The 14,632-nt window shown below is 60.3% G+C and overlaps 6 protein-coding genes across 6 annotated transcripts; 5 read left to right on the top strand and 1 right to left on the bottom strand.

Annotated features, from left to right (window-relative positions):
- Positions 1 to 222: 222 nt before the first annotated feature.
- On the top strand, positions 223 to 906 carry TRAVEDRAFT_48296 (uncharacterized protein; the record flags this gene model as incomplete). Its single annotated transcript, XM_008041082.1, has 1 exon — positions 223 to 906. The coding sequence occupies one exon, from the start codon at positions 223 to 225 to the stop codon at positions 904 to 906; it is 684 nt and encodes a 227-aa protein (XP_008039273.1).
- A 1,032-nt stretch (positions 907 to 1,938) lies between these two features.
- TRAVEDRAFT_37765 (uncharacterized protein) lies at positions 1,939 to 2,181 on the top strand (the record flags this gene model as incomplete). The annotated part of the gene is made up of 1 exon (XM_008041014.1): positions 1,939 to 2,181. One exon carries the CDS (start codon positions 1,939 to 1,941, stop codon positions 2,179 to 2,181), a length of 243 nt encoding a protein of 80 aa, XP_008039205.1.
- Positions 2,182 to 2,500: 319 nt separating this feature from the next.
- On the top strand, positions 2,501 to 2,782 carry TRAVEDRAFT_48295 (uncharacterized protein; the record flags this gene model as incomplete). Its single annotated transcript, XM_008041081.1, has 2 exons — positions 2,501 to 2,637; positions 2,719 to 2,782. The coding sequence occupies 2 exons, from the start codon at positions 2,501 to 2,503 to the stop codon at positions 2,780 to 2,782; spliced, it is 201 nt and encodes a 66-aa protein (XP_008039272.1).
- A 243-nt stretch (positions 2,783 to 3,025) lies between these two features.
- TRAVEDRAFT_29405 (uncharacterized protein) lies at positions 3,026 to 4,525 on the top strand (the record flags this gene model as incomplete). The annotated part of the gene is made up of 3 exons (XM_008040914.1): positions 3,026 to 4,043; positions 4,098 to 4,175; positions 4,224 to 4,525. A coding segment is annotated over exon 1 (173 nt), but the record flags the coding sequence as incomplete, so codon positions are not given.
- A 5,427-nt stretch (positions 4,526 to 9,952) lies between these two features.
- TRAVEDRAFT_29404 (uncharacterized protein) lies at positions 9,953 to 13,606 on the bottom strand. The gene is made up of 6 exons (XM_008040913.1): positions 11,168 to 13,606; positions 10,841 to 11,109; positions 10,754 to 10,779; positions 10,536 to 10,693; positions 10,277 to 10,480; positions 9,953 to 10,225 (listed from the first exon to the last, which is right to left on the bottom strand). Exon 1 carries the CDS (start codon positions 13,550 to 13,552, stop codon positions 11,837 to 11,839), a length of 1,716 nt encoding a protein of 571 aa, XP_008039104.1. The 5' UTR covers positions 13,553 to 13,606; the 3' UTR covers positions 9,953 to 10,225; positions 10,277 to 10,480; positions 10,536 to 10,693; positions 10,754 to 10,779; positions 10,841 to 11,109; positions 11,168 to 11,836.
- Positions 13,607 to 13,894: 288 nt separating this feature from the next.
- Positions 13,895 to 14,613, top strand: TRAVEDRAFT_48292 (uncharacterized protein; the record flags this gene model as incomplete). The annotated part of the gene is made up of 1 exon (XM_008041080.1): positions 13,895 to 14,613. A coding segment is annotated over one exon (719 nt), but the record flags the coding sequence as incomplete, so codon positions are not given.
- Between the last annotated feature and the right edge of the window lie 19 nt (positions 14,614 to 14,632).

Raw genomic sequence — 14,632 nt, 5'->3', positions numbered from 1 at the left:
AGCACAACAACCATCCGAGTCATCGATAGCTTCTCTGGTACACCCGTCCTCCGCCAGCCTCCGTCTCCGGTCTTCCACACTCTACCGACGGGCGTGTCTAGTAACTCTCTGGCACACTCTCTCGCTTTCCTCACTGCTGTCTTCGTCATCACGACTTTCTTCTATGGCATCATCTGGCATCTGAGGACTACAACACTAGCACTTGGCAACGACGACACCAACATGCAGGCCGGTGACCCCGGGAAGATGCACCATTTGGTCATCGACCTCTCGGGAGTCACCTACAACGGCCTCATGTCGGCGTCGGATGCGGAATTTCAAGCGGGGCTCCTGGCAGCCCTTACCAGCATGCCTCTCGAGTCCTCTCCGCCGGTCGATTTGCACGCCGCCTCGACGCAGACTTCCGAACACAACACCCTGGACGCCCCCTCCTGCGTAGTCAACCGCGAGGATTCGAAGAACGCCGCTCCCGCATCTTCGAAGGCGACCTCCACGCCGACGTCTGTTCCGCCCAAATCCGAGGCCATCGACTGTGTTACCGTGCCCGCCGAGCCCACTCCAGCATACGAGGAGGACGATGACGGTGTTTGGGACACGTGGACAAACCGTCGACATCGACGACCGCCGAGGCAAGCACCACCCCCCGCGAGCATCCTCACACGCTCGCACACTCGGTCCTCGTCCATCTCGACCTCGCGTACCTCGGACACCCTCTTCTCGAGCGCATCGGCTGCGTCCACCGCGCCCACCTCCGCCGCGTCCTCCAGACGCTCGTCCATCGCGGCATATTCTCCCGGGGCGAAACGCTCCGCTTCCGCATTCAACACTCTTCCCGTACGGACCACACGTAGCGTATCGTCTCACAACAGATTCGCGGTTCTTGAGGTTTTCGAGGTGGCAGAGTGAGTTCAGAATGGGAGGGGAATTCGGCGGTGGCCACGCCGGCTTCTCCTCCTGTCCTGAACTCGTTCGCTCTGAGGGCGAGTTGGAACCTGGCCAGTTCCAACTCGTCTGACGAGACGCCTTTTTACTATACCTCCATCACATCTACATTACATGCATCCTACTTCGAACACACGCGCTTCACATACTACACACACTATACGCACACTTCTACCATTGACACGATAGGTTCCTAGGCCTTGTCGTTCACATCCTACTTCATCCCAGCGTATGCCTGCGATATTGATTACTTATATATTCCATCTTGTTCATGTACGCGCCGAATATCATTCACGTTTCCGTCCAGTTTCTTCGAGATGCATGGTGCTTTAGTCCCTCTGAACACTCAGTCTCTAACTACCACCGAGGTGTTGACCATCAGCACTTTCGAAACCTCGGTATTGTAGTTCAAGGTAGACGGGTTTGCGTATAGCGGCTCGGTTTCAATGCCCGAGTTCGGAAATAGGGTCGAAGGTATTCCGATCGGCACTGAACCAAAACCTCGACCATACCGGCATTATATGTGTCTAGGGTGAGCAACCATGGCATGACAAAGATATGCCACGGCCAAGATATTTTGCGCCCCGAGTCCGGCGCGAGCCACAAAGCGCACTTACGGACGTCAGTGCGATGTGCACCTATAAAACGGGCCTCCGCCCGGCCGCAGCGATCGCCGCCACACCTCAACTCTTAACCACCAGCCCGAGACTCACCACCACACCACCACCACCACCATGCCCGGTCTGCTCCTCAAAAGCGCCACACGCGTCATGGATAGCAGCACGTGAGCGCGAGTGAGAGGGCGAGGGGAGCGAGTTCGCGTCGCGGCTGCACGGATGGTAATGCTTGCCGAGGCGTTCAGTAACAAACCCGCGCCCGTCCGCCTGGGTTAAGGTTTCCCTCCGAGCGCGTCCACAGGCTCTCCCTCGCTTGACGCAGCTCGCCCACTCACTCGTCCAGCCGCTCTCAGCCTGCCACACGCTGCTTGCTTGCCCCATGCTCGCCTCTCCTGCGCTGGCCTGCCTGGTGCTTGCCCGTCCGGTTCTCGCCCTCTCTCTGCCTCTCCAGCGACGTCTAGCGACCTGGCTGACCACCGAGAACGCTCGCTCGGACTCTGCGGTACGTGCATCAACACTGCGAACGAGTCCTGCGGACATGCTGCGTGCTTCATCCTCGTTTCTCCCTCCGCTCCGTCGCCATATCGCTGTCTATGGCCACGCAAAATGCACCACACGATAGAGGATCACTCGATCGCGTTGCTGGTCAGTTTCCAGCGCCTCCCGACGAAAACCCCGCTCACAGCACGCGATTCTTTAGATCTCCAACGCTGCCATACCCTCAATCCCACACGTTGCGTGCCCAGATACGCCCAGGTCTCTCGCATAACCTGTGCATAGGGCTCGTGTCGACTCGCTGTCGCCGGCACTCGCGACGAGGGACTACACTCGAACCTCGTCGGCGGCATCTGCGCGCGCCCTCAAAAGCTCAATGTGCAACACGCGCAACGCAACGCGCACACATAGGAACGCTGGGAGACGTCGAGGAGCCTCTCACGACGATGCCCGTCGCATGCGCCAAGACGCCGCAGACGTCCCGCGTCGGGAACGCCGTCCACACGCCGACGACCTCGGACGACACTCCATCCATCCTGCCACGCGCCTCTGCTCGTTGGCACGCGCGATACCTCGCTGCAACGTACGTATCGCGCTGCTTTATCATCGTGCACAGTTTCAGGTCGTCCCGCTGCGAACTACGCTGACAATTCGCATTTTACAGGTCGCCCGATCCTAGCAAAGTGCATATCCTCAGCCATGGCCTGTGCGCCGACTCGTATCGATGACGAACGCCATCACAGGAACCATTCGAGTCACCGGAGACGTCGTAGGCGCTGTACAACGGCGTCCTTCGCGCGCGCACCGCCGTCTCCCCTCGCAGCAAAAACGCCGACCCCAGGGTCTTTCACCGCCCCGAACGCGCTCGAAAACACCATATTCCGGGTGTATCAACCACGGAGTACACGCACAGTAAGTCTCAGCGCTGTCGGAGCCAAAAATATATTTCATTTTTGGCGATATTTCATGGGCGAAACCGACAAAAACACACGCCGCGGCCTGGCCCCGCCTCGTACGGCCGCGCCATTCGACATGCACACTCTCATGGGCATCCCGCGACGGCCCTGACGTCGTCCGCGCGTCTCCCGTGAGGTCGACCGGCGACGGCCTACAACACGTCGCCGGGGATCACATCCCAAAACACGCCTACGCGCCGCGCAAACACCCACAGCGCGTAGCGTTTGCGTGCACGACCTCACCTTTGTCTGCACGCAGGTGCCCCGCCCAACACACACCTCCTCTTCGGCCCACCTTGCGCAACACCTTCGCGCCCATGGCTCGGCAGTGCCACGAGCACATCCGCGGGGCCGCTCACGCCTCTGCGCACGCGGCACCATCAAGGCAGAAGAATTCCGCTCTAGGTGCGGCGGTCCCATGGGCACGGCCGCGCGCGCGCGCAGAAACTTCCTGCAGATGGTGCTGGCTGGCGTGCGCGCGCCGCCCGCCGTGGCCCCATCGAATGCCGACGCGAGCGCCTTGGGCGTCGCTGTACGCACGAGGGCGGAGCGGTCTACACCCGAGGGCATGCATCCTGTGCCCGTCCCTGAGCGAGGTCGAGGGAGGGGTGCGGGGCCGGCGGTCGGGCGCGAGCGCACAAGTGACACCGTGCCCGACGAGTGAGCGCCGTTTCCTCGCGCCCGGGTGCTGCAGCACGGACAAGTGCGCTCGGCAGGACGTACGGACGCCGCCGCCGCGGGAGCAAGCCCGGAAGGCGACGCCCGCCGTCGCTGACACGCGCCGCCACGCCGGCATCCCCACACGACGGGCGCGAGGCGGCGGGCAGACACGTAGCACCTCTATGTACGCGGCCCGCCGCGCCCGACACGCATCGAGCCGCCCCGGCCGACCGTCTTCCTCGCGTCCTGCCTCGTGGGCGCCATGTACGGTAATCTAAGTGTGTTCCTACCACCTCCCACCCGATCTCGCCGCCCCAAGACGCTTCTGTCGACTTGCCGAGAATTCGGCCGGCCCTGCGGGGTTCGTGCGGAGGTGAGCTGCCTTGCACGCGCGAGGAGCAGACGCAGAGACTCACAGGTGACGCAGCCTCTGCTGCTGTGCATGCCGCGCGAGAGCGGCGGTCTTGGACGTGGGGATGGGCACGGGAGGATGCGGATCTGGCAGGTACGGGGCTGTCATCGTGTTCGCGCGCGTGCTCACGTACCGTGCTAGGCGGCCCCGAACGATGCCAGCGGGAGGCACTGCTATCGAGAGAAGTCCCGTCAGTACGTAGCTCGCGGGCGTCGCGTCAACTCACCGCGGGTGGCACGGAACAACACGCGCCGCGCCGCCTCGCGCGTGCCCGATCGCGATGCGAGCTGTACGAGTACGTGAGCACGATGCGCAGAATCGTCGGGCGCGACGTACCGTCCAACTCGAGCCGTGCCCCCCGCCGCGATACCGCCCGTCGCGCCCCTGTCGCGCAGCCACGCACATCTCATGTATTTATGTGCGAATCTACGTCAGTTCTTCGCGTCTCCGCCCTCAGCGACGTGCTCGCGCGCACCTGTTGTCCAGCGCGCGCCAGAGCGTCGAACGGGCACCGCCGCTCGTGCAGGACTTGTCTCACTGCGTACGCGCAGTTCGCGGTGCCGACGACGCCCTTCCGCGAGTGGTTCGCGCTGCACACGATGCGAGAGGTCAGCAAACATGTATTCCGCGCAAACAGTGGTTCGTCGAACTCACCTTGCATTGACAGGCATCGTGGCATCCCTCCCTACCGCCTTCAACCTGCTTGACGCGGCCTATACATGAACATGTGCGGCAAGGGATCCTGCATCGACGTACATACTTCTTTTCCCTGTCGCTGACTTACCGTAGATCGCGCCAGGTCCGCGTCGCCCTCGGACAGTGCGAAGCGCCTTCGAGACGTTGACGGCCGCGAACACGAAGGCGGCGCCCCCTGCTGAAATGGCGAACCCGACGTGTTAGCGCACTCCAATGGACAACGAGAATGCGTACCATATCGCGTCCCCACACGCCCAACGTAGGCCATCCTGCGCGGCGAGTCCGCAGACGTTCGAGGAGGGATGGCGACACATACCTGACCCGGAAAGCGCGACCGCCGCGACGCTGCCTCCGTCGTATGCAGTCCACGCACGAAACACAGGCACAGCTATGAACGAAGGGGTCAGCGATGAGCATCGGACAGTCAGCACGACATGAACATACCTTGCGCATGCAGGACGGGCCGTGAGGCGCAGCGTTCTACGGGTTCTGAACGGCAGGGACAGTGGAGAGGATGGTTGGAAAGGAGAAGGTGAGCACGCCCGCGTCCGTCCCGATCAGCCTCGTACTTATACCCGTCGTGATTTAGGGCAGTCCTCGCTCTCCCGCTCACACCATGGTCCGTGCGGTCGCCATCGACCGCGCCTACGCCCGTCTCCGTCGCACAGAATCAACGGCTTACGGACACGGGACAGCCACGTTACGAGACGACCGGAGCCCGACATTGCGCCCGCTGGGTGGGGCACCAACCAGGGCGTGCCACAGCAAGCCGGTGGAGACGGGGACGGCGGGCGAGGACACGCACGGACGCACTGCGGGCGGGAGAACTGCGGTTACGCGGCGCGGGGCGGTGCGTTTCGAGTCTCGACGTCTGGTCTCGACGTGGAGATGGGGACGCGCTCGCTTCGCGCGGCGGGCGCTCGGTACGCGAGTTGTCAGGGGCTGCCCTCGTTTGGAGAGGGCGGGAGTACCGCCGCGGCAGGTTCGGTGATGTATTGACAAGTGCAGCCCGTTCTCGTCGGCCGAGGCGGAGTGGTCGGCAGTGGGGTACCGTTCTTCGGGATGAGGTAGTGTACAATTCCGCTTCCCTTGTACGTCTTGTACACATAGTAGGGCATATGAATATATCTTGTGTGGGCGTTATTCTTGGCCATACATGACGGCGGACCAAGTACGAGTAATACTGAGACCTTACTCGCGACGCGCACAAGCCATCGTGGGCACCCTGCTCGCTCGTTCTTGTACATGACTGAACCAGTATATTTTGCGCTCGTTGTTCTGATGTACGAGACGAGGCATCGTCCCCAATGCAGATGAGAGGTGAAGGAAATATAAAACAGTTGTGGTACCGTGCACGGCAAGCGTTGTGCACAACCTGTTTGCCATTCAACTTGAAACACACGCTTTGTGCTTCGCACAAGTTCGCCATCGCGATCCTTGCATTGAGAGCAAATATAACACATTATTTCACAGATCATGTATATCGTCGAGCGACGGGCATGGCAACTCCGAATTTGCTGTAGAAAGTGAGGATAGCCAAAGCACTTCACCAGCTCCCCGAGATAGCGAAACTTAAGGAAAGCGCAGGACTCGGGCCCGTGCGCCCTCAAACAGGTGTAACATCTTCAAAGCTACACATGCCTATATATTATATACTTAATCATAACGTGCCGAGGCCAAGCGGGGCATGCGCAAATTTGAGATTCTGCGTGGTCATCCCCTTTCAACGTCCCGCCCGGATGGGCAGGACACAAAAAATGCGATCGCGCTGTGGAGTCAGCGTTCAGTGCATGGACGTCCCATAGTACCATAAACGAGAGATACCTGCCACGAGTGTCACCTGCACGATGATAGCCTTGTCCCGGTAGGCACTCACTGCTACCTGAGTGGCCGCATTGACCGTAGATCCAAGCCCGCCTCGGGAATGCATGCCATACAGAGCCTGATGCATTGCCCGCGAGATATCCTGCAAAATTAGTCGTAGTTAGCGTTCACCACTGCCCTCTGAGATGAAACTTCCAAAAGTGTACGTACTAGACAGTGGCAAGGAGCGTGTCCAGGAGCCTCGAAGCTGCAGGTCAAGAAATCACGGTCCGTGATTGTCTGCGGCGCGCTCAGGTGCCCGTCTGAGGCCACTCACTAATTTTGTATACACTACACTAGAGCTACCTAGCAGTTCGACATTCGTTCCTTTCCCGATGGTGTTGCCGTGACCTGTTGAGAGCCTGGTCGCCGCCGAGTTCAGTACGCGGTGGCGGCGGCAACCAATCAAACTTTGAGCGCCAAGCGGTGTCCGGAATCCATTGACTTGGGCGTCCAGATGTTCGCGTAACTGAGCGAGTGCGAGCGAAGGTCCAGGCCGAGGTAGACTCGATGTAGCATGTCGAAAACAGGCAGGCGGGATGGGGGAAGACAAAGACAAGCCTGAGAGTCGACTCGCGCGTGGCGGGCGGCTCGGTGAGCAGTCGGAGTTGCGGCGGCTCTGAACTTGATTACCTGAATAGGCAGTCATACGAGCATCCCAGTACGCCTGGCTCACGCTCTCCTGCCTTGAACCGTCTCTACCTCAACGACTGGCTCGACGACCTCGCTGAAAACCTCGGGCCATGCAGTGTTGAGTATTGATTAGCGACACGGCTGAGCATGACATATGTCTAGATCTGTACCGCAAGATCAGCTCCGAGCGCTGGTCGGCTCGGATTTGCTTCGAGATCTGCAACACGATAGCCGCCTCGGAACCTTGTGTGGGCCGTTGCGGTCGCGATATGATATTTCATATCATCTATTCCATCAATGAGATATACAAGCTACTCTAGTACCTGTAGGACAGAAGTGGAAGAGGTCAGGAATAAGAGTGTGAGAAGCATTTTGCTGCACACACTGGGATTCCAGACCCTTCCCCTTCTCAGTGAGAGGAGAAAATCGGGAGAGTGCGGCGAAGCATTGTACAGCTTGCCGCACCCCTGAGGGGGCCAATTTTTGGGCCACATCAGGACGTAACAATTGGAGACGGAGCACCCTGGATATGGACATTCCCTGAGCATCTCCCGATCACGCCGTGGCCACGAAGTCGGGAATATAATTGGCCCAGCGTGCACAAATAAGCTGTCTACTACATGCAAGCATCAAACGGCAGAACCGCACGGTGACGACCGCTTCGTGCGATCCTCCCACCGATGCCACGGCGCCGTTCTGCACGCGGCACAGCCAGAGTGTTTCCACCTCTCGTGCTCCGTCCAGACCGCGTGTGGTCAGGGCCAGCCATGCAGCCGCCACCCGACGTTCTCTGCATCTCGCCCCCTCACCCTCATCTCCTCCTTCCATGTCCCAACCTTCCCTCCCTCTGTGCATCCAGCGATGCGGACTCGGACCCGCTGCGACGCCTTTGCACTAGCGGCGCGCAGCACGAGGACCTATAACGAAGGTAAGCATATTGGCCTGACTACACGAGACAGAGGTACTCACATATCAGGAAGAAGTTACATGCAATATGCGCACACGTCTCGCGCCGCACTGCACCCTGCCCATGACAACTTATGAAGACCGCTCACTCGTGAGTGCATCACGCCATGATACGGCAGATCTGACTATACACAGCGCCGCTGCAGGGTGATTCTAATGTGCCCCTGCCTCGCACACCACTCTCAGCCACCAGGAACACCAACGGCCTTTGCGAGATGCTCGCGGACGCATTCTGGCGGCATACGGTACATGTAGGCCTTCCACCGCCTCCCTGTCGCGCACCAGGCCGCTCGAGAGGTTGTGGGTGCACAGCAGCTCCGTAGGCTCTGAGGTGAGTCTTCTCTCGCCGAGGCCTTTCAGCTTAGCAGTCTGCTGACTGAGGCTCTCTGCGCACGTCGCAGCAGGATCCTCACGGACGAACACCCCGGTCCGATGCTGCATTCACGCTCTCGCACGCGCACATTCACCACTTCGGACGGATCGCACACGCCCTCATGTACCCTTACTGTTCACTCCATGTTCACCCCATTGCGCACACCTCGAGCGGCTTAGCTCGCTCTCACTGGCCGAGAACGGCAGAGGAGATTCTGCGGCGCGATCGACACGACAGACACGGGCATCTCTCGGATGGTGCGTGTCAGGACTCCGAAGGACGGCCGTGGCGCCTCGCGTCCTGCGATGCAGTCAACCTCTCGCAGGGGCACCACTCGCAGCCTACATCGTGCAGTATTCTAGGACCGCGCGTGATTGCGCGCGCACATCGTCTATTCCGGCGGGCGGGGCAGTCCTGCGGTGCCGATGCGCGTGCAACCTCACCTCTGGGGGCTCGTGAGCCTCCGTTCCGCAGCATGGATGCAACACACCGACTTCCGAGTGTTGCGGTGTCAAACGGGGAGACTCGAGGAGACACTGCGTAGCCAAACGAAGGCGAATCGAAAGTAAATGTACGTACCATCTCGCGATCAGTCCCCCGCGTCCTCCGGGCCCTTGGCTGACTTGTAAATTTCGCAGATTGCAGGCCGGGTGTCATAGTCGCATAGAGAGAGGCCAGACAAGATGATCCAGAAGCCTGGTGTTGCCAGAGAGGCTGACAGAGTAAGAGTCTGAGCGTCGCAGTGCCAGTCCAGAGTGAAGCGGCAGCACTCGCGGTTCCGAGCTGTGCTCTGATAGGCGCCCACTTCCCGCGAGTGAGCGAGAGAGCCCGCGGCGCGAGTCTCATTCGCTCCCCCACCACTCCTTCGCACTGCGATCGGCAAGACGGATCTGTACAGTGCGTCGCCCTCGCACTCACCTATCCGCACCCACTATACTCTATTAGGCTCGCGGGGAGCGCTTGGGACGCTCCGGAATGGGACAGGGCTCGCGTACGGTACGAGTCGTGACACTGATCATGACATCGAGTCTCGGTCTCTTGCGAAGGGAACTCTCAACGCTGCCAGGGAACCAACAATGTAAGTCCAGCGCATGCAGACTGTTTCTCGGGCTAACAGCGTCTGTTTCGACCGACACTCGGGGCATCTAGGATCGAACACTCGGGCGTTGTTGCGCGCATCCATGGCCGGCGGCCGCGCACCTTTCACGCCCACTGCGCCTGTCAGATCTCGCATAGATGAGGTATGGTACGTACCTTTTGGAATCCCATAGACTCCGGGCCGGGGCTGACTTGTCCGACATTACAGAGTGCAGATTGTGGTCACGTAGGGCCGACATATAGCGAGCTGGCAGCGCATCTTGAGTATCACAGGACGCGTCGGACGAGGAGAGGATGGTCGCGGCAGAGAAAAGACGTCCGACACGGCGCGATTTCAAAAAGCCGGGGAGTGTCAGATTAGGCGCCCATACGCCGGCTCGACGGCGAACGCTCTCTCTCCTCCTCCTCTGCCACTGCGTGTATTCCAGGCGGAAAAAAGTGTCTACATGTCGCTTTCTTGCGTCGGCCCATGCGCACCATTTTCTTGCGGGCGTGCGGCGTTCTGGGCACCGCTGTAAGCGATATTTCGACTTCTGCGTATTTCGGCGCAGGCTGACTTGTGCAGTGGCGTTTGTTCTGGGCCGTTACGAGGATGCAGAGACGACACGACGCGACAGCGGACTTCAATATCTCGTCAGGGTCTGTTTAGGCGCCCGTCTCTCGATGCCTCCCCTCGTCTTCCCGCGGCAACTTTGGCTGCGTTCGCGCAGCGAAGGCCGGCGCAAACACTCCGAACTCTTCCGCTTCACCGGCCCGTCTCCCTTTCACCGTAAGTACTGCGTTGTACTTCTCCCATTCTCGAGCTCACTGGGGCAACATTGCAGGTCACGGTACGCTACTAGGCTGGCAGCGCAACGGAATAGCAGCCAGAGTACGGCCCGAGAAGATATCCAGGAGAGAAGCTCAGCACGGCGGGACTTGGACGTTTCGAAAGCGTCGGAATAGGCGCCCATCCCGCGACGATCCTTTTCGTCGCTTCCAGGTCGGTCCTCTGCAGGTATATGCGCGCCGCCGATTTTACTCTTATCTTTCTCGCATTTAGCATGCAGGTGGGCCGCGTTCCAGGCTGTAAGTACCGATTCTGTATTCCAAGGGCAGCGGCGGCGGACTGACTTGTACGGTACTGCAGATAACAAGCCGGCCTCGAACGACATGTACGAGCACAACGAGCCCGTGACAGAACGTCTCCACCACGGAATACGACGCGATGCGAGACAAGACTTTGGAGTCTCGGCCGCGGCGGTGTAGGCGCCCGTCTCCTGGCGAGTGCGCAAAGTCCTTCCCGGGCATCTCTGGGCTCATTGACTCCTCCACTCGCCTCGCCGCTACATTGGGTGCACTCCGGTCGCATAGGACGCGCCCCGCACGGTCGCAGCCGCCTGGCAGCCTTTGCACCATGTAAGTACCATCTCCGAGTGCTCTGCGAGCAGAATTCAGGCTGACCCGTGCAATGTAGGCGTGCGATATATAATACAGGAGAGCAGCAACCACTCGCGGCCGATTCGCGCGGCCAAGACGCGGTGCAACGCGAGACTTGGACGTCTCGATGAGCGAGTGTAAGCGCCCGTTTCTCGTTGAGTGCGCGGAGAGCCCGCTGGACCGCTCAGTAGCCCCGAATGCCTCCATTGGCCGTCCGTATCGTATCCCGTACTGACACAGTGTATTCGAGTATTTTGAGCCGTGAATACGAGCGTTTTTACCATGCAATCGAGCCTCTGCCCCCAGTCCTCCTGCCCGAGAGCTCTCCTGCTCCAACTAGAGCCCGCAACTAGAGCCCTACTGGGCATGCATTAGAGCCCTACTGTCCACGCGGAGTCCGTTTTTATTGTCCTGGCAGTCTGCACGATTCCATCTAGCCCGAACTCACGCGGCCCGAGCGCAGCGTCGACAACGCGCATCAACTCCATCACCTTCTCGTCCTCCCGCTCACCGGAAGGCCCGCCGTCTTAGCCACGTCGTAAAAGCCTGTTGCGCACCGGCCCTTCTCCGCACCGCCGTGGTGCCACAGAGCAAGCCATCGACGAAGGCAGACCCGTGCCCGTGCCCGACACAGGTGTCCGTCCACTCGAGTGGTACGACGTCGCTCGCCCGCACATGCATGCCATGGCAATCAAACGGTGTGTCATCACCGGAACGAGTGTGTCCAGTCGCCCCCTGGCCCGGACCACTCGACGCCCTCCGCCCACATCCGCTCAGCGACGACCAACGCGTCCCCGTCGTGCGTCCGCACAAGCGCACCCGCCGCGTCGTACTCCCGCAGCACCGTCGTCTTCGCCGGCGCGGGCCCCACGTCGCGCATCTGGCGGCTGCCCTCGTACCACACGGTGATCTGCGGCTGTCCTCCCTCGGGCTCATACTCGTTCTCGCAAAGAAGCAACCGGGCGAGCGGCGCCCCAGCTGCTGCGCGGGCGCGCGCGAAGTCCAGCGCGAACGCGATCTCCCCGTCGGCCGGCGCGGTACACGGCCATCCACGCGGATTCAGGGCGAGCGTGGTGAGGCGGGGGCAGCGTACAACGTTGTCCGGGTCGGACGCGAGTCCACTGGCGGGGAGCAGCTCGGTGCAAGGCACGAAGGTGCGGGTGTAGTCGGACGCGAAGAGCGCGAGGAACTCAAGCGCGGGAAGGTCGGCGAGTACACCACGCAGCATGTCCGTGACAATGCGTCCGGCGCGGAAGTCGACGTGCATCCAGAGGCGGCGGAGGGCAGTGAAGGTCGCGAACGCGCCGCTCATGTGGGAGTAGAGTTCGGGCCCGGGCATCGTGGCGATGTACGAGAGGCCGAGGACGACGTCTAGGGGGTTGTCTTGACCGAGCGCGTGCATAGCGAATCCGGATTGATTCGTTTCGCGGTACGGCCAACGCTTGTTGAGGTATGCGTGCGTTGCGCGGCCTCCAACGTTAAAGCGGTTCAGCGTCTCCAGGAGGTGCTCAGAGCTAACCGCTCCTATGCGAGTGACACACGCAGGAGGGATAGTGACTGCGGACAGCACATTGTACCAGATGGTGCGGTTGTGGTCGGGTTCGGCGTGAGCGAAACCGGACACGGGGAGATAGTCTATGACCTCGAGCTCCTGCAGCTGCGGCGAGGCGAGCTTCGGGCCGGCTCGCCAGGCTTCAAGTTCCAAGGAAGGGACGTCAATCCAGCGATAATCGGGGCCATTCAGGTGCATTTTGAGAACTCGGAGATGGGGTGATTTGGAAATGAGAACCAGGAGGTCCTCAATACGTGCATTGCATCGCACAATACACAAATGTGTAAGTGCTGGGAAGGGCTTGGAGGGCAGGAAGTCGCACGTTACCAGACGAAGCGCGGAGAGTCTAGGACTGTTGGGAAAGAGAGCATATGGCGGGAACCTGCACAAACTCGACCGCACGATGAGCCCCCCTGAGATAGTGCAACGCTCGAGGTTAGGAAGCGTCAAGGCGAGTTGCATCGGTCCGTATCTCACGCTGTCCTGGTTGTCGGGGTAAACAAGACATAGGTCGCGAACGCGCGCACCATTTTGCATGAGGAACTTCGTGACACCGCGCCGGGTTGCTAGATCCGCAAAAACGTCGAGAGGACCTTGACCACTGTGTTCCAAACACGCCTTGTACCATGGAGACTCTTTGTCTGGGGTTTGGCAGACCAGAGCCGTTGACCACAAGGAAGGTGTGCCTATTGCTGCACCACGCCATGCGCGACAGACAGCAGTGAGAGGTCGTAGTTGTCCCACGTCGGACGACCTCTCCCAGTCGCTACCAGGACCAGGAACCATGGAAGGCAGTTTACCCGGGACGAGGGAGAAGATGTCCGCAAGGACCTCTGTAGGAAGACGGTCGACAGGAGGAGCCTCAGCCATGAATTCCGAACGAAGTAGGGGCGTAGAATGAGTGGGATATGTCGAGATGAGCGGTGTTGCCAAGAGGGGAGCGCCGAGGGAAGACACGGTCGACTTTGGTAAGCGGCCGCTGCGAGGCTACTTGCCGAGTGCACATCCCGTTTTGGCAATTACCTTTCCTCACTCGGCGTGAAGTCGAACATACGGTGACGGGCGACGCGGTCGCGCCCCACGTGAGCTGCGTTTAAACAAACTAAGGTTCAGTCCGATCGCGTCTGGGGACGCGCAGGGCATATATAACCTCCGTCGCTTGTCCTCTGTTCCCCACCAAATCCCACTGCCCCGAACATCACGACCACCACCATGTTCACCGCCCTCATCTCCCTCTTTGTCTCCATCTTCGGTGCCCTGCGCGCTGCACCTATCTACTACGCTCGCGTCCTTACCCTGGGCAGTACATTCAACTCCTATGCTACCTTGGACGACAGCACAACAACCATCCGAGTCATCGATAGCTTCTCTGGTACACCCGTCCTCCGCCAGCCTCCGTCTCCGGTCTTCCACACTCTACCGACGGGCGTGTCTAGTAACTCTCTGGCACACTCTCTCGCTTTCCTCACTGCTGTCTTCGTCATCACGACTTTCTTCTATGGCATCATCTGGCATCTGAGGACTACAACACTAGCACTTGGCAACGACGACACCAACATGCAGGCCGGTGACCCCGGGAAGATGCACCATTTGGTCATCGACCTCTCGGGAGTCACCTACAACGGCCTCATGTCGGCGTCGGATGCGGAATTTCAAGCGGGGCTCCTGGCAGCCCTTACCAGCATGCCTCTCGAGTCCTCTCCGCCGGTCGATTTGCACGCCGCCTCGACGCAGACTTCCGAACACAACACCCTGGACGCCCCCTCCTGCGTAGTCAACCGCGAGGATTCGAAGAACGCCGCTCCCGCATCTTCGAAGGCGACCTCCACGCCGACGTCTGTTCCGCCCAAATCCGAGGCCATCGACTGTGTTACCGTGCCCGCCGAGCCCACTCCAGCATACGAGGAGGACGATGACGGTGTTTGGGACACGTGGACAACCGTCGACATC

The sequence above is a fragment of the Trametes versicolor genome (genome assembly GCF_000271585.1).
Source record: "Trametes versicolor FP-101664 SS1 unplaced genomic scaffold TRAVEscaffold_7, whole genome shotgun sequence".
NCBI lineage: Eukaryota > Fungi > Basidiomycota > Agaricomycetes > Polyporales > Polyporaceae > Trametes > Trametes versicolor.
The sequence above is the reverse complement of the archived record's forward strand: the minus strand, read 5'-3'. Positions and strand labels throughout refer to the sequence as shown.

Excerpts from the sequence above, each read along its gene's own strand:
- TRAVEDRAFT_29404 (XM_008040913.1), bottom strand. The coding sequence starts at position 13,552 with ATGGCTGAGGCTCCTCCTGTCGACCGTCTTCCTACAGAGGTCCTTGCG.